Genomic DNA, 25,435 nt, shown 5'->3' on the forward strand with positions numbered 1-25,435 from the left:
TCTTTCCTTTACCTGTTTGCTAACAGAACACCTGGTAACGTTAAAGAGAATTAAAAAAACAAACAAACCCAACCCCGAATCTGCCCTCTCCTTTTGGTTAGTTGTTTACTTTTTGCACTTTACTCTGTTTAGACAGTGAATCAAAGTCATCAGGGTCATGTCTGTTCCTAGTGACTTTCACTTGCTGCTAATGCAATTCTGTAATATTTGGGTTGTTGCCAGGCAGGGGAATGTTTAAATAAATACAATTCCATGGTAATAGCAAATCCTATTTCAGTCCTGACTGCCCACAGGCCTTGCACTGACCACGTACGCACTGAAGGATCTGGACATTCACCCACTTTTTGCCTTTGCTGGAGAAAGATTTGCAGTTTAATTTATTATGGGAATTCATTCCTGCACCAGCACTAGGTCTGTAGGGAAGATAGATTGCACTGGAATGGGTTACCTAGGGAGGTGGTGAAATCTCCATCCTTAAAGGTTTTTAAGATGCGGCTTGACAAAGCCCTGGCTGGGATGATTTAGCTGAGGTTAGTCCTGCTTTGAGCAGGGGGTTGGACTAGATGACCTCGGGAGTTCCTTTCCAGTCCTAATCTATGATTCCCTAGTCAGAAGATACTGGAGGGTCAGTCTGCCCTCAGCACAGACTAGGTCAACTTGCACCCCTGATGCCATAGCTCTTCTGGGCATGTGGCAGTGAGGAATCACTGGGGCACAGGGTTACCCCAGCAACATCTTCTCCTACCCCTGATCTTCCCTTTCCCTTCTCCAATGCACCCGCAGCCTTCCCCTGTGCTGGGATGGGGGGGGGGCGTCTTCTGCACGTGAGCACAGAGTTGGTGAGGCTGGCTCTGCGCCTTGTGGAGAGTGTCTGTCTCCGGTAGTAGTCACTGAGAGTCCTAACTTACACCCATTCTCTGGCTCCTTTGGCAGCATAGCCAGCACAAAGGGACTGTCGGGCAGTGGCACATCTGACCCCTGTCTTTCTGTGGCAGCTTTGACCCTGAGGATCAGCAAGCACTAAGCAGGCTTTACACATGTAGGGAAGCCCATTGCTTTGGCCACTAACACTGAATCTCCGACACCCATGGCACTGCAAATCTGCCCTTGCCTGGGAACCTCTCCAAAGAGCTGCTGGAGTTCTCATCATGCAGTCTCCCCATCCACTCATCTTGCTGCCTCCATCCTCTGTCCTGTGTGATGTTGGAGGTCAAGGAGAGATGACTTTCCTGCCGTGCTGCCTACAGGGAGTGGCCCTTGGGGCTATAAACAATGAGGGGGTCTTTCTGCGCAACCCAGTGCTCCACGAGGTCATAGACACAATGCAACGACATCAAGAGGATGGATTATGCCATCTCCCCAGGGCTGATAGGAGGCTTATTGGCAGAGGACAGTACTGTACAGACCTTGTCGTTCAGGCCCCAGTTACTGGTTCAACCCCAGCTGTTCACAAGTGTGTGCCCAATACGAGTGTAACCCTTCTGCCAGACACAGTCGGCAGCAGCAAGGGCTGGGTTCTATATCTAGGGGTCCCTGTTAATGATACCACACCAAACCGGCTCAAGCCCCCACCCAGTCACCTGGGGAATCACACACTATCCCCTGGGTGCCCCAAAGGGCAATACTTCCCCTCTTGCAAGCACAGAGTCTGAGTGTAGAAAGTAAACCTTTTAATAACAGAAGGGAAGTAACACAGCCCTGGTTTGGGAAACAGTGCACACAGAATTCATAAACTCAGTAAGCCAAACCCATCCCAGAGTACTGAGGCGTGTCCTTCGCCTCTCCCTACTCGCTTTCCCCTGTACTGACCATTGTAGCTGCAATGTCCATCTCTCGGCTGGGGCTCAGACAGCCGGACGCAGGCTTGACCAGGCCTCCTCCGCTGCTGCCTCCTGCCACCTCCGGGCCTCACTGAGTCCCTGCTGCTGGCTCTCACCGTCTGCTGGCGCCAACCGCTCCTGGCTCACGCTGTCTGCTGGCCCCCCACTGTCTACAGACGCTCACCGATCCTGGCATCTGCAGGCGCTGACCGCTCCTGGCTCTCACCATCTGCTGGTGCTGACCGCTGTTGCTCCTGCCATCTACTGCCGCTGACCGATTCTGCCATCTGCAGGTGCTGCCTGCTGCTGGCACCTCTCTGGTGGGTGTCAGTCAAGGTTTCCCAGTCTCTGGTGATTCAGCTCTTAGTGAATTTCAGCTCATGGGAAAACCTTCTGCTGACACAGAAGCAATTTTTTTTTGTTTTTTTTACGAACAAAACCTTTATTCGTAACGACGGCATAAACCATGTAGTTAATTCGCAGGACACAGGGGACAATGATCTGCCGCTCTGGGGTAGAATATACAGAGCTTGTGTTTGGAAGTAACAAATTAAAAGAGAAACAACACATCTGGCTCTGGTTGTTTTTTTCAAGGAAACCCCCGTTTCTGATCATTTTAAAACCTAAGCCAACATCAACATCTTTGGACAGCGAAAAACAGGCTGGGAGTGGGGGATCATGGGCAGAAAGCTTGTTTGGGGGGGAAGGCAGGAGTTAGGAATGAGGATCATGGGTAGAGGGCTGGAGGATGAGGAAGAACTTATTATCAACAAACCAATCCTTGGCTGAAATTGCTCCCAGCCCGGTGCTGGGGCCTTCACACCGAGCCCTGTGGGCTGGTGGAGGCGGAAATGGACAGGCAGTTTGGTGGGAGACCCACAAGGCCCGAGCTTCGGACAGGACAGGAGCTCGGACAGCAGGACCCCTTGTTCCGCAACCCAGGACTCACGCTCTGTGCTTGTTCTTCACAGCGGAGCTGACAAGGTCACCATGCCTGGCCGTGGAGCAATGTCTCTGCTTTTAACAAACAACAGACTCCGAGAGGAATCATTAATTCTACCATTTAGCAGTGGGAGGAGATCATCGATCCATGCCTGAGGGTAGTCCCTTGCCAGGGCTAGTGCACTCTCAACAGGAGACTTCCCCTCAACCTCCGCCCCCTTGCAGTGCTGAAACATCCGTCCACCACCCTTTTGGGCTCTGTTCGGGTGAGAGTGAATTCTTTATCAGAGCAGGCTAAACACAGATCTGATGCCATTTGTTCATACAATCGAAGGACGACATTTCATTACCCCAGCAGTTAACACAGAAGTGACTTTAACACAATACCAGACACGTGGACCATTTCCCACTATGCTCAACACCTCCTGTGCTTATGCAATATGCTGAGAACTTAATTGTACTCATGCAAATACAAAGCCCATGCAATAACGTGCCCCCATTCAGCTGCTGAGCATGGCGAGTGTCACCCAGCCGCTCAGACCTTGCTAACAGAGGGGTTGAACACCCACAGCTTCAGCGGGGGTGCAAGGGTCCTCAGCTCTTTGCAGATGAGAGCCTAGGTATCGGGAGCCGGACGCCCAAAAATGGCAACCCCCCAAACTGGAGAATGCTCTTGAAGGTGGAAGTTTTGCCCACTTCAAAACCTTTTTCAGACCCGTCAGTGGAAACAGCTTGATTTTTTTTTCAGTCCGTGACATGTTTGGATTTAAACAAGACAAGGTTCATGCCTCTGAAGACAAGACGCTGCACAGCTGATGCCTGGGTGGCTTTGCAATTTGATTCCCCTTGTGAGGGTGTCGCTGTTGGAGGGGCATTGCTTTTTCTTCCCCTTAAACAGAAAGGCTGTGCTCAGACCAACCTTACAACCCAGTGCCCAAACGAGCCTGCAGTACCAAACCGGGGTGTGCACATGGAGGAGAAAACATCAGACCCATGAACTGCAGAGTCATGTTTGATTGAGAAGATGGTATATAAAAACCAGTGGGAAGAAGACGCTATTGTAGAGCATTATGACACTCCCCCTCTCCCCGCTGTGTCCCTTTAACCTTCCCGAGTCTGTGACTCGCAGTCATTTCTGCCTCTCTTGACAGCCTGTCTTTTCCTGGTTGCACTGCTTCCTTGAGCAGTTGCTGACTGGGACAAGCAGAGCACTGAACCGCCCCTGCTCTGGCTGGCGGGCCGCTTAAGGCAATGCTACAGCAAGCTCAGGGATGTTTCTTGATTGCCACAAGCCGCTGGCTGCCCTCCGGGGCTCTGCAGAGGGCTGACCCTTCGCGCCACGTAAGCTTGGAGGCTTGCTTCACCTCTACAAAGCCTGTTTTCATTCCCGAGTGCTGAGGGTTCCTTCTAAACAGCATCATGCTGCTGGTCAAAGGAGCATCCCCAGGAGAGGCGCATCATGGGCAGTAGCTGTGCACGCACCACCCGCTGCCCCCTGCCAGAGCCCCTCAGCCTTGCCCTGCAGGGACTCCTTCCAGGGGCTGAGGAGAGGTCAGTCTTCATGCTCTTGTATCCCTTGCTGGGCCCACTAAGCAGGCAGCCCTGTGAGGGGCCTTGGCCCCCCGCTTCCATCTCATTGCACAGACCACGAAGCCCTGATTCAGCTCGCTGGGCTCATGACATGACAGCCTGGCTGGGACCAGAGAACAACCCTCCAGCTGAGTGAGGGGAAAGGCAGCCCTGTGGGTGGCTAATCTCCAGCAGAGCAGAACGCGCGGTTTGAAAAAAAACAGCCTGCGTTGGTGGCCTGCCACTGGAATCCCTGGAAAGCACGAGGGATGAAAGCTCCTGCGTCTGTCAGCTCAGCCACCGGGTGACTGCTGGATCCTCCTGGGCTCTCTCCTCAGGGGCCAGATTCGCAAGAGCTCAGCATTCAGAAGCAGGCTCTGGCGTCTCAGAAGGTCCCAGGTCAGAGTTAGCCCAGGGGCCGTGTAGGTGGCACCGTGGCAGCTGGCCGGGTGTGGAGCACTTCTGAAAACCAGCCCCCCCCCCCCCCCCATTAGGTGCTGAAAGGTGCGTCTACACTGCAGCTGGGAAGGAGTCTCCCCGGGCTCGTAGACAGGCTTGTGCCAGGGGATTGAGCTGAAAACGGCAACGTGGCTGTTCTGGCCTGGGCGGCTGCTTGGGCTCCCGAGTCCACTCAATGCCCTGGGCTTCCGAGCCAAGCTCCAGTCCCGGCCGGAACGTCCCCGTTGCTACTTGTAACATGCTCGCTCCAGCAAGTCCGGCTCCCCAGGCTGGGAGGCTGCCTCCCAACTGCAGTGTAGGCGCCCGACCAGGGAGCAGGAAGAATCCGGCCCCTTTGGTGGGCGCTGAACAATGAAAATCTGCCGCCATGTGTAAGCCCCTTGGGGCAGCCCCCCGCTAGCTGTTCTGTCTGGACGCTGCCCGGGATCGGCAGGTGCTGTTAGAAAACAAACAAGAACCAAGAGCCCAAACCTGAACCGGTCAACGTTTTTATTTCCCGCTCAAGCACAGGGTGGTTTTCAAAGCTAAGAGTCTGGGCGGGAGGCTGCAGAGTCCCCACTTACCCCGCGCTCTCCTGCGCTAGCTAAGCCCGGCACGCTGGCAATGACCATTGCCATAACGCAGCTCAGCAGAAAGCCCTAATGCAAGCAGAGTTCAAAATATATATACACACACATACACAAAACCCCAGCACGCAGCCCACAGCCTCTCCCGTTGCTCCACTGATCGCGTAGGGAACAGCAGCTGGTAAGAGCTCGGCACAGAGCCGCTGGGCAGGGGGCACTGCTGGGAAAGCGAGCGCAAGCTGCCAGAGATGCCTGAATCTGGGAGTTGGCAGAGGCAGAACAAGACCCAAGCGACTGGCCGGCAAACTCTTCCGGCCTGTTTCCCCGCCCCCGCGCGGAGAGGAGACGAGCGTTTAGCATCTTCTGCAGCGTCCCAGGCTGAGATGCACAACTGCCCCTGTGCAGAGAAGACTGGCCACGCAGCGCAGCAGCTCTCCTCTGCACCTCAGCGCCCGCTGCAGTCCCTACCTGGGAGCCCAGCAAGGGCACGGGACCGTGGGACTGTCCCCCTCTCTCGGGGAGGCCCCCGTGCTTAGCTCTAACTGACTAGATCCAATGCCGCCGTGAGCTGGCGGATGGCGGGGGTGTTTGCATTCTGCTGTGGCATGGCTCTGAGTTCAGGGACATCTGCAGCAACCCCGTCATTGGTCTCTATTCCACGCACCGGGACCCCCCTCCTAGTCAAGGACAGACCCCCTGGCTGCAGGCACCAGGCTGGCTCCATCACGGGGGATAATGGTGAAACAGCCCCTGAGCCCAGAGCAGAGGCAGGGTGGGCAGGTAATTCTCTGCTCGCTTTCATTCAGTCTCGTTGCATCCAGCTGTGGTGGGACAGCCAGCCCACGGCCCCCCTTGCTGCCCCACCAGCAGCTCGCATCACCACATGTGCAGGTAAGGGAAGTTGATCTCCATGCACAGGACGGCCAAGGAATTGGCGCAGTCGCGGCGCTGCTCTGCCAGGAGCTTCCCCTCGCCCAGGGGAGAGGCAAAGCCCTCTGCTAGGCTGGCGCTCCGCCACCCGCGGCAGTCCTCCTTCACGGCGTGGTGCCCGCGCGGGCTGGATCCGTGCCAGATCACCTTGTGAGCCCTGGCGACACAGTACCAGACTGGCATCAGTGCGGTTCAGCCGGAAGCCACACAGGGCCTGATTTTCAGAGATTTAGTGTCCACCCTCCCGGCGAAGCCCAGGGGAGCCTGGGGCACCCAGCCTCTGACCATCGCCCCAAGGCGAGTGTCTCCTGCGGGGCCCCCCCAAACCAGTGGCTGCTTGGGAAAAGTTCAGCTTTGGGGTTAACCCCCAGGAAGCGAGAGTGCTTCAAACTCCACGCAGCCGCCTCACCCGGCTGAGAAGCTGGCACAAGCCTCTCCCGCTGCCAGACTTTATTAGACGCGGGGGACAGGCAACTGTCACAACATCTTCCTTTTCCACTGGTTCCTGGGCACTGCAGGCCCCCAGGAACGGAGTCCCGGCCCTGGCATTGTAATGAATTCGCATGCAAGGGAGCCATAGATAACCAACCCTTTAGCTGCTGGATACAAATATCCCCTGTGCAAAACCCGTCTCCCAGAAGGACATGCCCCGCGCACAGCTCTAGAAAGGGGCTAGGAAACGCAGTGGCCATTTACGTGATTTGCAGTTAAAATGAAGGTAACGAAACCTCGGCTCGTCAGCCCTAGGGTCAGAAAGGAATTCTGGCCCCCAGATGGAGTGCTGGCCAATTGGCCGGGTGCAGCAGAGGTTATGTCCCTGGCTGCCTTCTGAGGCATTAGCTGGTAGCCAGGGCTGGTGGTCAGACACTGGACTGGAGGGGCCAATAGCCTGGTGGGATTTGGCAAACCCTACGTTCCTTTGCTGCTTTGATCTGAGCCAGAATCCTGAGTTCTGGGCATGCCACTTGGCGGGGGTTGGTTTAAACACGCCCCGCTCCCAGATCCTTTGCGACAGGGCTGCTGGGGCGGATCCTGTCCCACGGGTTGCCACTCTCTTAGGGTCTGTTAGGAATTACCTCTTTGCACTGTCCCCTCCCCACTGACGTCTCCCCTCAGTGACCCCGCTGGGCCTTAGACAGTCCCGCTGTGCTCCGGGCAGGCGGAGGGGTCGCAGGGCTCCTGTGCTGGGACGCTCTCCCGTGCCCACACTCACCAGATGGGATCCGTCAGCACATCACGGCCGTTGAATGTGTAGATGGGAAACCGCAGTGAGTTGAAGTGGGTGGCGCCATCGCCTTCAAACAGGGAGTTCCAGGACTTTGCCAGCAGCTGGCCCTGCCATTGGAATCAGTTTGACCGAGCGTGAAAGATCACAGAGTTTTCATCTCGGGCCAGGGCCAGGCAACGACCCAAGCTCCCGGGCCACCGGCCGTCCAGCCCTGGCCTGAGTTCCCCGTTTGGAGCCAGGCCAGGTTCAGGGGGATTCATTGGGACTCTCGTGCACACAAGCCAGAAGGCAAGGGCTGGTTTGGAGTGGGCAGGCGTCCGTTCTGGCTCAGTGAGGTGGATCTGGCTGTGCAGTAATCTCCCCAGAGGAGCTGGTGCAAACCCCATCCAGCCCCGGGGGCACCAGCACTGGACTGCCCGGGAGAACAGGCTGTAAAGCACAGTCCTGCTTGGAGGAAGGGCTACATGGACCTACTAGGTTTCAGCTTCTGGGATCTCTGGGAAACTTTTAAAAATGTTTTCCTGGCGGCTCTGAAGCTCAAATGCTGGGCCACGGCGCAAGGACCCAGCCGGCGGCTCGGCCGGGCGGGAGATACAGCAGCCGGCTAACGCTGCGAACGCTGCTGCTGGGCTTGGTTACTCGCCTTCAGGTTGACCACGGGCAGCTGTCTGTCTGTCCTTTTCACGATGGAGACCAGGTCCTGCGAGGCCGACGCCAGGAAGGCCCGGAAGGTGCCGTACAGCTGGGCCTCCCGCGCCTGCCGGTGGCACTGCAGGTCGGCGCCGCTGAGCCCGTTCATGTCGCCATGCAGAGGGAAGTTTAGCGCCACGAGGCGCAGCTGAGAGAGCAGAGGGGTTAACGGGAGCGGGTGGGCGAAGGGAGGGGGGGACGCTGGCGGGTTAGCGCTGGCTCGGCCTGTAAACAGGGCACCAGCACCCAAGGGGGCCTGTAAAGCACGTGGGGTGCCCCCGGGGTGAAACCTGGCGCCAGCGGTGCTCTCTCGGAGCAGGCCTGCGGGCGCGGAGATCCCACAGCGCACGTCGGTCCCCGGAGCACATGGGCAACAGCACGCTGGCTGGCGCCCTGCAGGCTGCTGGCGGGACAGACCCTGGCCTCTGCCCCTGGCTGGCTGGGCTCCTTCGCAGCTTGGACCAGCCGGGGGGGGCCATGGTGTAACATGATGATCCCCCCCACCACCACCCCGCAGCAGAGCTCGCTGCCTCCACATTGCTGGCGGCAGCTTGGTGTCAGGAAGCAGAGCCGGGAGTCCCACCTAGCGGGCAGGGATTCCCCGTCAGTGCCCAAAGGGGACCGAAGGCCGGCCTGCCGCTTACCGACGGCACCCTCGGGGTGATGCTGGTTGGCAGGATCCCGGCACCTGCTCGACTCCCTTCCTTCCGGACCTAGGAAATACAGCGTGTGAGTCTCCGGGGCGTTAACCAGGCAGGGCAGGCTGCAGGCGTGGCCAGCTCAGCACGGGCCCGGCGGAGACACAGCCCTTACGCTAGGTCCCGCTAACCGGACACGGACCCCGAGCACAGCCCGCCTTCAGACTGACGCGGCAGCGCCATGCCCCGGGGGCATTCCGGGGCAGACACAGGGATCGGCTTTGTCCTTTCCTGCCTTGAACTGGATGAATTTCCCGGGGCCCTTCCCCCCATGCTCTCCGTGCTGTGTTGTTTCTCCCCCTCCTGCACGGGCTAGGCTGGCCCCTCTCGTGCCCCCATCGCTGCAGCGTCTGTGCTTCTGGATCCCAGAGTGCGTGGCTCCTGGCGGGGCGGGACGGCCCTGCTATTCCTTGCCTCCCTCCCCGCCCCCTGCGCTGCCCTTCCTGAGCCTGGGGCGCACAGACGCCCCTAGCCTGAAGCAGCGAGCGAGCTGGTCAGTGTCCAGCTGCAGGGCTTCTGCGGCCCTCAGCAGCAGCAAGCGTGAGAATTCAGGACCAGGCACGCGCTGTGCGGAGACACCTCCCCAGCCGCAGGGTACGTACGCACCCTTCTCTCCCACAGGGCCTGTGCAGATGCCACTGGGGAGCAAAGCAGGTTTCCAGGCCAGGCCAGCTGGCTGAAGAGCCCTAGGTCTGCGTCCTCCGTGCTCAGGACTTGGGGTAAGAGTAAGAGGAACTCAAGACGCAGCCGGACGTGGCCATAGCTCCATGGATGTCACTGGAGCTGCTGACACCAGCTACGTCCTGTCCGCACCCGGGCTGTCGGGTGCACCGGGGAGTCCTCACCTGTGGATGGTCTGTGGGCACAGAAGGGTCATCGCCAGCCAATATGGAATCCGAATCTTCCAGCTGTTCAAAATGACACACACACACACACACACACACACACACACACACACACACACACACACACACACACACACACACACACACACACACACACACACACACACACACACACACACACACACAGGGACGTGTTAGGTCTCAATCCAGTCCCGTGGCTTATTCATATACGGTTCCCTTCAGGGAAACCCGGCCCTGTTCTTCCACTGGGATCTTATTGGAAACCAACATCTTTGCATAAAAGAGCCATTTCCTTTTGGAGCCCAGTGCCTGGCGGGAGAGAAATCTGCCGGGAGTTGGCCCCGAAACCTGGAGAGGCCCTACAAGAGTTTGTTATCTTTCAGCCTTTTCCCCATGGCTTGACTCGTTTTCTCCCTGGAGACTCGTAAGCAGCGGTATTTCCAGACAGCCCATTTCACAGCTTCCTAAACCCTCTGTGCTGCTACGGGACTATTTCGCACCAAGTCTCAGGGAATGTAAGTCAGGGCTTGGATTCTGTTCTCTGCTACTGACTGGTTGCATAAGTCTGGGCCACTCACTTCCTCCGTCTGTGCCTCAGTTTCCTGTGAAATGGGGATAACCGTTCCCAGCCAGGAAGGTTTTTCAAGGTGTCGTGCAGTGTTAATTACATGCTTGGAATGAAAGGCGCTATGGAGACCCCAAGCCTTCGTTATTGCTAGCGATCCAGAACCCCCCGCCGTGTCCTGCTGGGGTCTGGCATTTCCTGGTTGGCAGGTACCGTACCAGGAGCTTGCTCCAGCCTTTCTGAGTTCGGATGAAGGCGCTGTTCCCATCGCTGACGTAGACCAGGCTCCCCTCGGGTACGGCCGCGCCGGATTTGAACATCAGCTCCTTCGACTCGAAGACCCAGGTGTGACGCTGAGGGAAGAAGAAGCCAAGCAGTGACGGGCTTAGCCCAGACTGCAGAAATGCCCTCAGCCATGGCCCCGCCGCTCCACCCGGGTCCACACTAGGCCGTTCCCACTCTGGCACCAGCAATCGGCTGCTTGGAGCACCCCATGCTGGCAACAGCCCGAAGTGCCCCATATCCATCCACCGCTGCTGGCCCCATGCTATGGCAGCAGGCTGCTTCCCTTGGGACGGGGTCCTCTGCTCGGGGCCAGGGCCTTCTCCCTTGACTTCTCCCCAGCACGGCTAAGCAAACACAAGCACCCACCCTAACGGCATGCCAGGATACAGTGGGAGTTACCCCAAAGCCCCAGCGCCCACCAAGAGTCCTGGGTGCATTAGAAGGCCCACAATACCCAGGTGCAGCTCCCAGGTGCCCCAGCAGCGGGCGTGCCATGCTCGCCACATGGCTTGAGGGGTGTTTGGAGGCCGTTTGCTGCAGCCGACGCCTCATAGGGGGGAGTCTCCTTTGTGCTGCCCCGCGGCCGCCTCCATGCATGGAAAGCCCTGCCCCGAAGGACGGACGACACAGGTGGCTACAAATAAACGTGCCGCAGAAGATGGGAAAATGTTCCTAGAAGCCGAAGTCCAATACACACCCTGGAGTCAGGCTGGGGGTCGTGGGCATCCCTCTGAGGCGACTCAGCATCTAGAGGGCAGCAGACAGAGACGTCGGGCGAGGAAGTGGAAAAGCCACTGTCCGTCCCCCCCCCCCCCCCCAACCCCTCCCAGACGGCAGGGCTGGTCCCCACTCAGGAGGTGGAAATCTGGAGATCACAGCAGGGGAGATGGCCAAGAACGCCACTCAACAAGGCCTGCTCCTTAGCTGGCCGCAGGGCTGGGCGGCCAGTCTCCACCAGCTCCGAGGACAAGGACCGGGGCTGGCTCGTCAGCCCAGCTGTCTCATGGGGCGGTGAGGGCGGCACCGTCTTTGAGGCAAAGCTCCTTGGAGCCAGTGGAAAGACACCGACCGAGTACGGGAGGGCGCTGGCTCAGCCCCAGGGAGCTCAGAGAGCTGCAGGCCTGCGTTGCGGAAGCACTGCATGTGCCGGCCACGACCCTGGGGGTCAGAGAGCAGGGCAGTGGGGGACGGGTGAGGGCAGACTGAAGCGCAACATGCTGGACGCTGCTGGTGAAGCGTGGGAGAGTTCCCGCCTCTGCTAACTGGGCCTGAAATCTGGTCCTCAGCCCCCTGCGGTGCCGCAGGCCAGGTCCCTACCTGCGTCCCCAGCCGGGTCATGGGCCACCTGGAAAAAACAAGTAAACGTGGCGCTGTCAGCGCCGGGCCATCGCAGGCCAGACGGGCACGGCTCAGCTGCCACAGAGCGGGAGATGGGTGGGGGCACAAGCTCCTTCTCCCAAGCCGGGCACACGCGAGAGCTTCCCTGGCAGGTCTTTCCTGCTGCAGGAGGGTGATTTGCAAGCTTCACTGCGTGGGCCCCCGGCTTACGGGGAGCCAGATCCAAACGATGCCTGAGTCGCTAACCGGCGCAGGCTGGGGGGCCCGGGGGAAGCGTCTGCCGAGGAAGAGCTGGGACCAAGCCAGCCCTGCCCTGCCTTCTGCCCCAGGCACCCTAGCCAGGAGCAGAGCAGCCTCTGGAGCCAGGATGAAGACTTGGGGTTCCCTGCTCCCTCCATGATCCTTCTCCTGCAGCAGCTGGGGCTCTGGTCTCACTGCGGGCAGGAGGGGAGGCTGGCAAGGGGCCCAGGAGGCCCATGTCTTACCGGATGCTTGCAGAATGGCCTGGGGCGGACGGGATAAACCCTCTGAAATCAAAGACAAGCTGGTTTGTCCCGAGTCCGTTAACCAAGCGCTGGCGCAAACGCACGCCCGGCCGTCGGCTGGGATCCTTACATTGACGTAGAGGACGCCTGGTGCTCCGGGGGGTCCCGGGGGGCCGGGGGGGCCTGGATTTCCGGGGTGGCCGGGGGGACCCTGAAATCAAGATCAGCACTGAATTGGCAGTGGCTCCCAGGCAGCAGGAGTGCCCCCCCGTTCTCACCCAGCCCCTGCTCTCGGTTTGGGCTTTCACTCCTGCTGCCCCCAGCCTTGGCAAAGCCTCCCCTGCTCACTGGGCATCCTCCTGTCCTCCCTCATGGCCTTCCTGAAACCCCACCGCATTCTCCTCCCCAGCCATCTGCATTCCTCTGCCCCATCTCGGATCCCCTCGCCCCCCAGAGCCTCCTGCAAACAGCCTCCCCGAGCCCCCGAGTGCAGGACAGGCCTGGGCACGTCTCCGCCCGGGGGCTCCCCCTTTTGGGGGCAAGGGGGCGGGCGAGCAAAAGCTACGGGGCCGCGCAGACAAGAGCCAGGCCACCACTCACGTGGGGGACGAGGGCGCCGTAAATCTCCGTCTGCACTTTGCCGCCCTGTGTGGGGAGAGAGAGAAACGTGGGGAGGGGTCGTTCAGCCGTCCATGCCGCCGTATCGCCCGAGCTCGGCCGCCCGCCTGCCCCGCTCTGGGGGCTGCTCTCCGGGTCGGCTGGCAGAGGGCAGAGCCGTTGTGGGGTGATGGCTGGGTCGGATCCAGCAGCCGGGGGTGCGGAAGAGGTGGGTGCCGGAGGGGCCCCTTCCCCACCCACCGACAGTCCCCGTGCCCCTCGCCTCGGGGCACCAACAACCATCCCCGCCACACGCCAGCGACTTCAGACAAACCTCTTGGTAGGTCAGCGGCACCCAGGATCCGGGCAGGCTGCTGGAGCCGGGGAAAGACGGGGGGCCTGGCAGGATCCCAGCCTCCCCGGGGCAGCCGTGGCATCCCTGCAAGCCAGCAAAGAGAGAGAGAGGCGTTAGCAAAAGCATCATGACTTCCCCTGGGCCCTGGGGCCCTCGGGGCCAGCGACTGGGTGCATGTTAGCCCCTCAGCTTTGGACATCAGGCTTAGCTCACAAGTGAAATGAGTTGTCTGGGCTCAGTCTGGCCCCCCAGCGGCAGTCTGTGCCCTGCGGCGGGTCTGGACTGAGGGTGGAAGGTCAGAATAACAGCGGGTGCTGGGTCTCAGGGTGGAGGTGCCCTGGGCAACCTGTCCCCACGGCTAGGCCAGCCACCTGCCAGCCCCTGCCGTAGCACAGCTGGCTCCCCGCAGATTTCCATGGCTACTCACCGGCTCTCCGGGATCTCCCTTTTCACCCTGTAAGGAAAGGAGACAATCCCTTCGGTGCCTGGCTCTCAGGGGGAGTCAGGGTCCCCACTCACACAGCCCCAGCACCCCTGGGAAGTGGGAGCTGCCTTCTTGTACACATGGGGAAACTGAGGCACAGGTGTGCTGGTATACGGGGCCAGTAACAGAACAGGGAGCAGCGTGGCGGGGGGAGTGCCCATGACGGTCTCTGCCCGGCTTTGCACCCGATAATGGCCGCACTCTGCCGGACGTGTGTAAACACACGTGTTACGCCCGGGAAATCTCCAGCCCGGGAGACGGGGGAGGAGCCATGGGGCGGGGGAAGGGAGCGCTCCGGGTGCTGCAGACCTGAAGATGGACTTTGGGACTCTCCTCTGTCTCCCAGAGCCCACGTGGGGCCGCTCAACTCACCTGGCGGGTGGGGGAGCCGGGGTGGGGGCTACCTGCAAGGATTCCCCAGGCTGCAGGGGAGGTTTTAGTGGCTCAGGGCAGCGCTAGGGGCTCTGTGCTGCAGGGAGCCGGGCGGGGGGCTCAGTAGGGGGCGCGCTCCCCTTTCTGCCCGTACCTAGACGCACTCACCTTGGGACCCGGCGGGCCGGCCCATGTGGGGTGCCCCGAAGCGTGTGGGTCACACTGCAGTGAGAAGAACACAGCCGTGAGGGGCATCTGGGCCCTTCCTCCCGCCCTCGCCCTGCACGATGGCATGGGGGGGCCGGACCCCCCCCATCTGCCCCACACCTGCCGTCACCTTTTAGACCAGCACAAAGTGCCTGTGAAACATTCCTGCCCACAGAGCCCCCGCTCCTGGCCGCAGCCGCCAGCATTTCACCCCCTGCTGCGCCTCCTTGGCATGGGTGCACGTGTCCCCCCCCAGAACCAAGCTCCCCCCCCCCCAAGTCTGGCGCCACAGCAATGCTCCCGTGGGTGTCTCTGGAGGCTCTGGGCACTGGCAGGTGGGTGAAGTTCATGCCCGCTCACCTTGTACTCCCCGGGGGATCCTGGCGGCCCGGGCGGGCCCGGGGACCCCTTCTCTCCCATCAGGCCGGGGCTGCCTGGAGGGCCAGGCTGGCCGAGATCACCCGTCTCGCCCTGCAGGACACAGCGCAGGGTGTGAACGAGTCAAGAACACGACCCCTGCCCGTCTCCGGGACCCAGCGCTCTGCAGACCCCAGGAAGCTGAGCCGGAGCGGGGTGGGGGGGCGGGGAGTGGCATTATCCCCTGTCGCACAGCTGGGGAAACTGAGGCACGGGGCGGGGTCGCGACTGGTTGAGGCCGTGCAGCAGATCGGTCAATACCTTTGGCCCGGGGTATCCCGGCTCCCCGGCTGGCCCCGGGTTTCCTGGCGGTGGCACGGGCCCTTCAGGGCCTGGGGGCCCTTCACGCCCTGGCGCTCCTGGGAGTCCTGGGGGTCCGGGGGGGCCGTCAGGTCCCGGGGGGCCTTGGAAACCCAGCGGGCCTGGAGCCCCAGGCGGCCCCGGCAGGCCCGGCGGTCCTTGGTGCCCTTCATGGCCTGGCAGTCCAGGGGCGCCTTGGATGCCTTCGTGCCCTGGGTATCCTTGGGGGCCCGGAGGCCCTGCGTAGCCGGGCACACCCTGGGGACCGGGGGGCCCCGCCACGCCGGGCACAAACGGCTGCTTTGTCAGCTGGCAGGAGAGAGAAGAGATACAGCAGAGCTGCGTCTGCGGTGCCAGCCTCCCCATCGCCCGCGCTGCCCCCACTGCAGCCCCCTGCTCTTCCACACCGGCCCCACGGCCCTGCTCCCCCCGCCCCAGCATCCCTCGGGAAAGGCAGGTGGCCGAGTCCCCCCCCCCCCCCCCCCGAGCACGCTAAAGCCCTAGCTGCCCCCTCCCCTCCCCGCCCGCCCTCACCTCGTTCTCAGGTCCGGCCAGCCCTTCGGCGCCTGCTGCCAGTCCAGGCAGGCCCGGCGGCCCGGGGGGTCCGGGGGGCCCCTGGAGGCCAGGCAGCCCTGGGCTCCCCGTCTGGCCGCGCTCCCCCGAGAATCCCGGCAGGCCTCTCTCCCCCGGGGTCCCCCGCTCTCCTTTTTCTCCCTGTTGGGGGGAAGATACGCCGTGGCTCGCGGGTCCCTCAGCCACGCTCCTGAGCCTGCACCAGCCGCAGGGTCCCCCCCCAGGGCCAGCGTCTCCAGTCCTTGGCCATGGGATCGGCTGAGCCGCTGGGTGGGCTGCTCAGCGTGCTGCCCCCCCCCCCCCCCCGGCTTCCCCCTGGCGTGGGGAGGGGGGCTGGGTCTGCCCGCGCTGGAAGGGGGGTTGTGTCAGCTGGACCGAAATTCACATCCTCGGAGGTGCCAGGCAGACAGTGGGGGCTGAGGGCGGGTGTCGGCCCGGCCCAGCCGCGGCGCTGGTGGCTCCCCGGCGAGCGGTGGGACGTGGGGTTTGCAGGGGGCTGCCCCTCGAAAAGCAGCTGTCGGATTGCGGGGAGGGGAAGGCGGGTGTGGCTCCGGAGGGTCCCCCAAAACCCCAGCTCCCTTCAAAGCTCTCAAGGGTGGGTGCCCCCCCCAGTGCCCAGCGCTCTGCCCCACGGGGCTGCCCTTGGCAGAACCGAGCCCCCATAGCCACCGTCTTTCCTACCTGTGGGCCGAGGGGGCCGGGGACAGCTGGGCAGACGCACTGCGACCGGTTACTGGCCTAGGAGACAGAAAGAGCCGTGAGTGGCGGGGGGGCTGAGTGCACGATGCCGGCCCCCCCCCACTGCTGGGCTGCGAAGTGGGGGTGGGAGACAGACTGTGATGGGGCTGAGCAAGGGGGCTGGGGAGGCAGGAGAGCGGGACGGGGGGTGGAGGGGGCTGGAAAAGCCCCCAGCATCCTTGTTCTGCAGCTGAATCTTGAAGCCAGCAGCTGCCTGCCCGGCGGGGCTCTGGGTGCTACTGGCACGGGTGGCATAGGCACGGTCGGAGGACGGCTAAGGGGGGGGGTTGTTACTGACGCTCCTGGAGCCCCTGCTCTGTTCATGGCCTAGCCCGGGGCAGGCTGTGCCAGCCCCCAGCCGGGCAGGAACACGCCCAGCCCAGCACTCACCTGGGCCAGGATGGCAGCTTCCCGGGGGCTGGGGGCTGCTGGCGTGGGCATCTTTGCAGTTGCCTGTGAGAAAGCAGAGAGAGTGTGGGCACCAGCGCCACGGCCCCCCAGGAACCTGGCAGAGGCACCTGGGGGGGAATCGCACCCGGCTCTTTGCTCCCATCTGCAGTTGGCCCCAGGGGGGCAGTCGCCGAGCCCAGCGGGAGTTGCTAAGTCTCCAGCTGCTGCCACCCCCCCTCTGCGCAGGTGGGGGGATCCCCGGTTCTGGCAGCGCCCCCCCCATTACCTTGATCTGCAGGAACTCCTCGTCCTCCTCCGCGCTTCCCTCGAAGAGCCCGGGGGGCCGGAGGGTGCGGGCAGCCGGCTCCTCTCGGCCAGGGGCTGGAGGCGTCTAGGAGAGATGGGGCAGCGGGGGGAAAAAATCAGTCCCCGCAGCGCAGCGCAGCGAGGGGTCCTGGCCCCTGGAGGGCCCAGCCGGGCACCAGAAACCCCGCCTGGGGAACCAGAGCTGGGGGACCCACAGCCCCTCACTGCCTGGCTGCAGGGCTGGGTGAGGGGCAGTTACCCCAGACAGTCCCTCCAGAGGGACCAGCGAGGCCCCTGCCCCCGGGCTCTGCGCTGGCTCCATGCCCTGCCGCCCAGCCACAGAGCCGCCCTGGCCACGGGGCTTGGCTGGGGTGGGACGGACCCCCCCGTCCAAGCGAGGGAGGGAGCTATGGAGAGGTGGGGGGGGGGGGGCCCGGGAGATCTAGTCCAAAAGCCAGACAAGCAGCAGCAAAATGCCACTGGCCTGGCGAAGGGCTGAGCTGTGAGCGCCCGGCCGGAGTCGGGGGATCTGGGGGGGGCTGTTGTGTCTGGCCCGCTGGGCTGAGATAAGGGGGAAGGACAGGAACAAAGGGAACTGATTAACTGCAAGACAGGCCCCAGGCTGCGTGGGGGGTGTGGGGCAGGCTGGGGATCGGGGCGTGGCAGGGGGCTGGGTATCAGAGCAGGGTTGGGGGCTGGGTATCGGGGTGCGGGCAATCTTGGGACCTTGGACCCCACCTCCAGGCCGGGAAAGCAGCCCTGGGGGCTGGCGAGGGTCACCCGCACGGGGGACGGCAAAGCTCCCCTGCCCCTCCACAGCACTCGCCCTGCCGTGTAGAGTGAGAGCCCCCCACACCAACCCCCCCCTCCACCCACTCCCTAACGCACACGCTCAGCCCTGCATGTGTCTGACACACCCACTCCCTCTCTCCTTGCACACCCAGCCCCCCCTGCACACACTCAGCAGTGCAATCTTGGCCACACCCACATACACACTCTCCCCCCCCCCCACTCACTTGCTCCCCTCCCCCACGCACCTGGCCGGGGGTGCCCGAGGGGGCCTGCGTCCCGCCCCCCACAGCCTCCTCGAGCGCCAGCGCCTGGCTCTGGGGGGGAGTCCCCAGGGGGGGTTTGCTCAGCAGCAGTTTCGGCGTCGGCTCCGGGTCGCCAACGTCCCCGTCTGGAAGAGCCAAGGGAAGACGGGCTGGCAGCCGTGCCCGAGCCAGGCCCTCCCGGGCAGCGCGGCGTCGGCAGGGAGCGTCCAGCGGGGAGCGGCCTGGGGGAACCGCGGGACCAGCGGCCAGGAGGGTCGGATCCCCGCCCACACGCCAGGCGCGATCTCAGCCCCTCTGCTCGTGCCTGGGGCATCCTGCGTGCCGGCCAGAGTGAGCTGCCTCGCCCGGGGTGGGCCAGCCCAGTCCCGGTGGTGCCGGGGCTCCAAGGTGATGGGCACAGGGCCCACAACTACACAGGCAGAGCTGTGCGACCCAGCCAGCCAGCCGGCTGTCCTCCCCCCCGCCCGCTCACCTTTGCCCGCACGCTCTGGTGCGGAGCGGTGAATCACCGAGGGCTGATGGCACGGAGCAGGCTGGTGCTGGGAACACCCGCCATGCTCTGCACCCCCCTACCCGGCACCGGGGGCAGCGTCTGGGGGGAACTGGCTGATTCAAGAACTGAATTCAGTGGGAGCTGTGGGGCGCGCAGCCCCTGGGGAATCGGGGTGTCTGCCGCTAGGCTCCCCGGAATCGCTGCTCGAAGGAGTGAGCCTCACACAGCCCTGTAAGGTCATCGTCATCCCAGGGAAACTGAGGCACGGAGCAGGTCACACAGTGAGTCTGTGGCAGAGCTGAGAACGGAACCCAGGAGTCCGGGCTCCCCGCTCTCCCCTGCTCTAACTAGAGCCCACTCCCCTCCCTTCCCACCGCATCCCCCCACACCAGCTGGCGGAGGGGGCTGGGCTCTGGGGCTGTCTTGTCTCCTGGGTTGGTCCGTGCCCCCTCCTCCCAGGGCGCTGTTAGGTGCACGGGGGGCGGAGGGGACCTGGGCCCTCTACCCCAGCACGGGACGCAGTTCGGGCAGGTCACCGCAAGCCCCTACCTTCCCCCTCCTCCGGGGGGCGCCGTGCAGGGGACGTCAGGGCCGCGGCCGTCGTGCGCGGGTCCGTGGTCGTCGCCTTGGGGCTCAGCACGAACCACTGGGCCATGCTGGGGGGTGCCCAGCCCCCCACCAGCAGCAGGATGCACAGGCAGCGGAGGAGGCGGTCGCCCCGGGGGGCCCCCATGGCACCGTGTGGGGCACGGGCTGCTCCGGGTGCCGGGCGGCTGCCTGGCCTGCTCCGTCCGCCCTCCGCCCGGGAATGTGCCTCCCCGCAGAGACGCCGCGGCTCAGGGACAACCTTTGGCACCCGGCCCCCGCGCTCTTATCACACCACGGCCTCCCGCCCGCCCCGGCTCCGCCACGCCCCCGGCCTGACATTGGCTCATCCCCGGGCCCTCAGCCGGCGGGGCGCGGCGCACCCTCCTTTCCGCGGGGCCGGATCGGGGCCTGGCGGAGAGCTCCGGTGCCAGTGGGAAAGGGGCTGGTGCCCGCCCAGCTGGGCCGGGGGAGAGGGGACTGGGGCGGGAAAACCACAGCTGGGTGGGGGGACAAAGGGGCTGAGGAATGGAAAGGCGTGACCGGGCGAGGGGGGCACCGGGGGAGCCGGGGGGGGGGTCGCTGGTGGGGGTGGACCAGGGAGCTGCGGGGTGAGAGGGAGGGGCACCTGCAGCCGAGCGGGGGCGTGTGAAACTCGCCAGCCTCGGCCCACCCCAGCGCGCTGCTTGCCGGGGAAGCGGAGCGAGCGTGGGCCGTGGGGCTGGGGGGGCCCAGAGAGCCCCAGCGTGTGGGAGGTGAATCTCCCTGCCCCAGTCCCTGCGGTGACGGCAGTGTCTCTGGGGGCAGGGGATAGCTCGGCTGATGTTCCCACGCGAGGGGGGGGGGTAGCCCCAGGCCAAGTCCCCAAAGACCCCCCCCTTCCCCCCCCCTCTCCCAGCAAAGCCCGTCCTGCTAAGTCCTGGGGCCCTGAGAGCCAGCGCGATGCCCCGGGCCGGCCGAGCTCCAGGCTGAGCCCCCCCCAGCACAGCCTAGTGCCCAGCCCCACAGATTGAGAGGAGGCCGACCCCTCCCGGGAGGGGTGGGGGGAGCTCCCTGGGACTAGAGAAGACAGCTGGGAGGGAGGCAGGCTGGGGGCTCCGTGGGGCTGGCACAGAGGGGCGAGGGGGTGGCTGGCTGAGGGGGGACAGGGGGCATCTGCTGGCGCAGTCGTCTCAGGAGCTGGGCGCCAAGCGTGCAGGGGTGCGGGAGGGAGACTCCCCGGTGCAGCCCCCCTGAGCTGGGTGGGGCAGGAGAGCGTGTGGGGCTGGGCCCTTCCCGTGGGCAGGGGGCAGCAAGGGGAACGTGGGCTCTCCGCACCGGGGCCCCTGGGGCAGGGCAGGGAGAGGGACCCTGGTGTGGGGCCTCCAGGCCGGTCGGGGGGCTCTGGGGAGGGCAGGCCCCGGGAGGAGGGACAAGGCCTGGCCAGGGGACCGGGCCTGTCCCACACGCTCTGGTCCCTTGGCGGCCGCGCAGACACAACAGCCCCTGGCGAGGTTGCCGAGGGCCGATAAGGAGCCGCGGGGCCGGGCGCCTGTTTGGGTTTGGGCAGCACGTCAAGGTTGGCATCTCCCAGGAAGGAAGCGGGACCCTGCCATCAGGCAGGGACTGGCTCAGCACAGCTCAGGGGTTCTTCCCAGCTGGGAGGGCTGGAAGCAATGAGCATTTTAAACAGAGCTGCCCTTCTGTGGTGCTGACAGAGATCACAGAGGGCAGCTGCCCCCTTCGTGCCCCCCCAGTCCTCTGCCCCCCACTTCCCTCTCGAACTGCTGGGGGAAGTTTAGAGCAACAGAAGAGATCTGCACGAGGGCCGGGGGCTGCCCAGGACTGTGGGGGGATGCACCGGGGGGAGGTACAGCTGGCTAAGTAGCCCCTCTTCCCCCGCCCTCGCAGCACCCCACCCAGAGCACCTGGCAGTCCGGTTAGCTCGCGGGAGACACGGGGAGCCCTGATCTCACCAGCTGGCACCCCAATTTCTAGCAGCCCTTCACAGTGTCTATGGCTGAGCATTCAGGGTGTCCTGCCCCTCACCTGGGCGTCTGGCCCATCTTCCACCTCCCCCCTCCCCGGGTTGCCCAGAACTCCTCCCCGCCCCAAGGAGGATTAGCAGGCAGGTGAGCGCTAGGGGCAGATCCTCTCCCTGCGGGAGCTGCAGCACCGGCTCTGTGCCCGGCTCTGCAGAGGAGACGCAGGGGGACACCGGGAAAGCTGCCGGCACCTCGTGGCTATTTACAACACTTGAGAGGAAACTGGGAGGATCTGGAAGGGAAAAGCCGAGTCCCTCTTAGCTCTGCTGTTACCGGGTCCCGGGGGTTTTTATTCCAAGTCCAGGCATCGCGAAGGCTTTGTGCCTCACTGCCCCCATTTGGACAGTCCCAGCGCTCGCTGGACCTGCGTGCGGGGACCCGGTGCCCTTTGCACACACTCAGTGATCCCCATCAGGTCAGTACTGACTGCCCCTGACAGCTGGGGAAACTGAGGCACAGGGGCCCAATGACCCCTGCTGGGAATCGGTGGCATTGCCAGGACGGGCTGATCCGATGGCCACTGGAGCGCGCTGCCTCCTACCCAGCGACCATTACACAGCTGGGCACCGAGTTCCCACATGGGAATCAAGAGCAAGGGGTGCTTGCAAGAAAGGACCCCCCCAACTCCTCCTCCTGTCCTAAAATAGCCCCTGGCGATACCCCGGGCCAGGATGGGGGCAGCGAGGCACAAAGCCTTAGCGATGCCTGGGCTTGGAATAAACGAGCCCCGGGATGCACTTGTCTACATACCAGCTTTCACCAGCGAATGTCCTGCCGGCGTCCTGCTCTCGCCAGCGCTAGCGCAGCACGTTTGCTGGGGCAGGGCGTCCTCGCAGCAGGAAGCTGCGTGTGTGGGATGGTCGGGGGCAGCCCCGGATTCCCCTGCCACCCTCCAGTGCATTCGCTTGTGGTCAGTATCTGCACAGTATCGTGGGGTACCAGCCCCGCTCAGGGACCGGTGGGAGTTTGGGGTCACATTCCCATCATGCCCTCTGTTCCACCCCAGCATCTACGCTTTGCCAAGCTGATTTTCTAAACCCCGCCAGTCTCTCTGGGCCACTGGGCACCAGTTTCCCGACTCTGCGTGGGCGCGCCGGAGGCTCCGCTGCGTTAGGGACGGGCCAAGGACTTTTCTGTATTTGCGGGGCCCAGCCACCCGCACGGCGCAGCAGGGACCGAGCCTTCTGCCGAGGATACGGACCGAGAACCGAACTGTGCTGCAGATCTGGGCCACTCAGCGGGGGCTGCAGAACTGCTGGGTGCGGAAAGCCACTTTCCTGGATCTGTGCCCCCCGGCTGGCAGCACAGACGCACCAGAACCAGAACTGCTTCGCCCCTGGAGGAACAGAGGCGAACTGAGACCACCGGGCTTTTCCTGTCCAGATCCTCCCACTTTCCTCTAATTTCTTAAATAGCCACTAGGTGCCGGCAGCTTTCAACTTATCATCCTGCCTCCCCGTCTCCCCTCTGCAGAGCTGGGCAGATCTGGCCCCTAGCCCAGGGCCTGGAGACACAGATCCGGTGCCCCAGGTCCCAGCACGGAGAGGAGCATGGACCCTGTCCTGCAGAGCTGCCCAGCTGCCGGGGAGTCGCATCTGGGCTCAACCTGGCCCTTGGCCTGCAGCTGAATGTTCATTTCTGCCATTTCCCAGGCTGGGGCTGGCAGCGAGAGGGCGCCTGGCCGGGCACCTGGGAGAGACGCTGCCCAGTGTCAGGTTCCTCCGGTGCTCAGAGGGGAGACCCGGCCTCCGAAACACCCAAGCGCTGCGGGGTCTGGGGAGGAGGTTCCCGGGGGTGCTATTCCCCCGAGCTAGTGCTGACCCCCAGGCTCAGGGTCAGGATGTCTCTGGGCCAGGAACTTCCCTGGCAGGGAGGAGGGACTGTCCCTGCTGGCAGACTCTGGCCTCGGCCAGAAGGCGCTGGGGGTGCTGTGCTGTGAGCCGGGTGTCGATTGGCAGAGCCATAGAGTGCCGGGCAGCCTGAGCCGCTGGACAGGGGACGTGCTGCCATGGGGAGATGGAGCTAGCCTGTGGCTGGGACCCCAGCTAGGGTCACCAGAGGGCAAGTGTGAAAAATTGGGGATGGGGGAGTCATAGGCGCCTCTGTAAATCAAAGCCCTAAATATCGGGACTGTCCCATAAAATCGGGACATCTGGTCACCCGGGCCCTGCCCCCAAGCAGGGCCGTTCTCTTGCCCTAAGCTTCCCCCAGCAAGTCGAGCGGGAAGTGGTGGGTGGGGCCGGGGGCAGCCGCCCTCCCCAAGCGCTGTGGGCCTCAGTGGGGTTGAAGCTCTGTTTAAAACACTAATTACGTTTCTGGCTCTTACGGCTGGGAAGAAACCCTCCCCCCCAGAGCCTGAGCTGGGCCGAGCCAGAGACGGCAGCGCCAGGAACACCCCTGCCTGCTTCCGTCCAGGTGAAGGGGCGACGCGTTGTGGGCATCAGATGGCATGGATTCCTGCAGGTGCGGGAGGGCATCCGTGCAACGCTCAGACCAGAGAAGCTTCATTTTGCTGCTCAGGAAGCTTCACTCCACTGCGCTAAACACAGGAGCCGCTGGGCTGATCGCTCGGGGGCACCACTTCCAGAGGGAGTGGGGAAGGGCAGAGATGCGGCCCTTACCCTGCATGGGGAGGGGAACCCTTGGCCAGGTGTCACCTCTTGGCCCTCACACGGAACCTCTTGCCTTATATTGGCCAAGAAGGAAATCAGCCCTATGCCAGTCTCTGCTCTGGGCTGAAACTCGATTTAGAGCTGAGCAGGGTTTGGTTTAACTTTATCCTTGCTCAGTGCTGAGCAAGAGCAGAGATCGGGGCCCACAACCTGGGTTTTGATGAGGAGGCTGGGCTATTCTTAGAGTCCCTGGTTTTGTTTACACAAATACATCAGTCCCGGAACAGAGGTGGTCACAAACAGCATGCAGGGAAAATCCCTTCCCCCTGGAATCTCAGCCCAGCACCAGCGTCTGATTCCCAAGGAGCGACTCTGCCTCCAGTACTGTAATTAGAGAGTTGAAGGCAAAGAGCAAACGCTCCTGCTGCTCACCACAGCTCCTTGCACAAAGAAGCTACAGCCACCAAATGACATTAACAGCAAGACTGCATGTCTTCAAGGGCTAAAAACTTGCTCGCATGCCAAGAAACAGAACATGTAAGACGATGTGGAACAGCGCCACCTGGTGACCCCTGCCACAACAATATGTGTTTATCCTGGGCTGGGTTACGGGAGCTACTCTCCAGCCTGAGCACCTGGATTTGAAGCCCCGCGTGAGCCACAGCCCTGTGGCCAGAGGCCCAGTGCAGCCTGCAAGGAGAGCTGGGTGGCGCATGTGAGCGTGCACGCCTGGGGGCACGGCAGGCAGTGACTCGCTTCTGGGGACTGGAGGTCAGGTCCCCCGGCCCGTCAGAGGCAAAGAGACGTTGGTGGAGCTCAGTGTTTTATTGGCTTACCTCAGTCACTTTGCAAAACACCCCCTGGTTGCTGACACTGCTCCTAAGATTCCTGGGAGTTGACTAGCAGGGGTGGGTGGGGCTGCAGATCGGGGCCGAGGGGCACCAGCAGAGCTGGGGGGGCAGGAGCCAAGGGCTGGGCTAGCAGGGGGCTGTGGGACAGGATTGAGGGGTGCTGGCAGAGCTGGGGGGCAGGACGCTCAGGGCTGGGCTAGTAGCGAGGATGAGGGGCACCAGCAGAGGTGGGGGGTGGGAGAACCCAGAGCTGGGCTAGCAGGGGGCTGTGGGTCGGGATTGAGGGGCACCGGCAGAGCTGGGGGGGTGGCAGAGCTGGGGGGAACGGCAGCGTCACTGTAAGATGCCTGGTCCCTTCCCCAGACCCTCCCTCGCGGCTGGAAACAGACCCCCCTCCCCTCGCCGCCCCGTGTCCCGGGCTGGTTCAAAGCCTTTGTGTTTCCTTCCCTGGGCACATGAGGCCCGGCTGCGGTGGGGAAGGAGCCGGGCGCCTGGTGACACGCTCAGCTCTGGCTCGGCTCCTTGCGGGAGGAGAGCCGGGGCCGGGGGTGTGGCTAGAGGCCGGTATAAAGTCCAAAGACTCTCAGCTCTCACAGTCAGCGCGGCGTCTGCCCGGGCTGAGAACAGGCTGCGAC

The 25,435-nt window shown here is 63.1% G+C and overlaps 1 protein-coding gene across 2 annotated transcripts; it reads right to left on the reverse strand.

Annotated features, from left to right (window-relative positions):
• Window positions 1-5,270: 5,270 nt before the first annotated feature.
• Window positions 5,271-19,501, reverse strand: LOC137148458 (collagen alpha-1(XV) chain-like). Of its 2 annotated transcripts, none has more exons than XM_067541267.1 (22): window positions 19,278-19,501; window positions 18,218-18,360; window positions 17,161-17,265; window positions 16,875-16,937; window positions 16,428-16,484; window positions 15,708-15,887; window positions 15,135-15,482; window positions 14,817-14,927; window positions 14,418-14,471; window positions 13,821-13,847; window positions 13,373-13,477; window positions 13,042-13,086; window positions 12,572-12,652; window positions 12,442-12,483; window positions 11,936-11,963; window positions 11,316-11,365; window positions 10,552-10,686; window positions 9,748-9,810; window positions 8,849-8,917; window positions 8,158-8,352; window positions 7,500-7,621; window positions 5,271-6,443 (listed from the first exon to the last, which is right to left on the reverse strand). In XM_067541267.1, exons 1-22 carry the CDS (start codon window positions 19,459-19,461, stop codon window positions 6,233-6,235), a joined length of 2,418 nt encoding a protein of 805 aa, XP_067397368.1. In that variant the 5' UTR covers window positions 19,462-19,501; the 3' UTR covers window positions 5,271-6,232. The 2 variants fall into 2 exon arrangements, with proteins under 2 accessions (XP_067397368.1, XP_067397367.1); XM_067541266.1 differs by having other exon boundaries at window positions 18,197-18,360.
• Window positions 19,502-25,435: the final 5,934 nt, after the last annotated feature.

This window comes from Emydura macquarii, unplaced genomic scaffold (genome assembly GCF_026122565.2).
Source record: "Emydura macquarii macquarii isolate MOO-44397 ecotype Brisbane River unplaced genomic scaffold, CSIRO-AGI_Emac_v2 contig_629, whole genome shotgun sequence".
Classification (NCBI taxonomy): domain Eukaryota; kingdom Metazoa; phylum Chordata; order Testudines; family Chelidae; genus Emydura; species Emydura macquarii.

What these genes read in the sequence shown, in the direction of transcription:
- LOC137148458 (XM_067541266.1), bottom strand. Translation starts at nt 19,461, where the DNA reads ATGGGGGCCCCCCGGGGCGACCGCCTCCTCCGCTGCCTGTGCATCCTG. An exon ending in GGCCATTCTGCAAGCATCCG is followed by an intron (nt 11,964 to 12,441) that starts GTAAGACATGGG and finishes TGTTTTTTCCAG; the next exon opens with GTGGCCCATGACCCGGCTGG. An exon ending in TGCCCGTGGTCAACCTGAAG is followed by an intron (nt 7,622 to 8,157) that starts GCGAGTAACCAA and finishes TTCCAATGGCAG; the next exon opens with GGCCAGCTGCTGGCAAAGTC.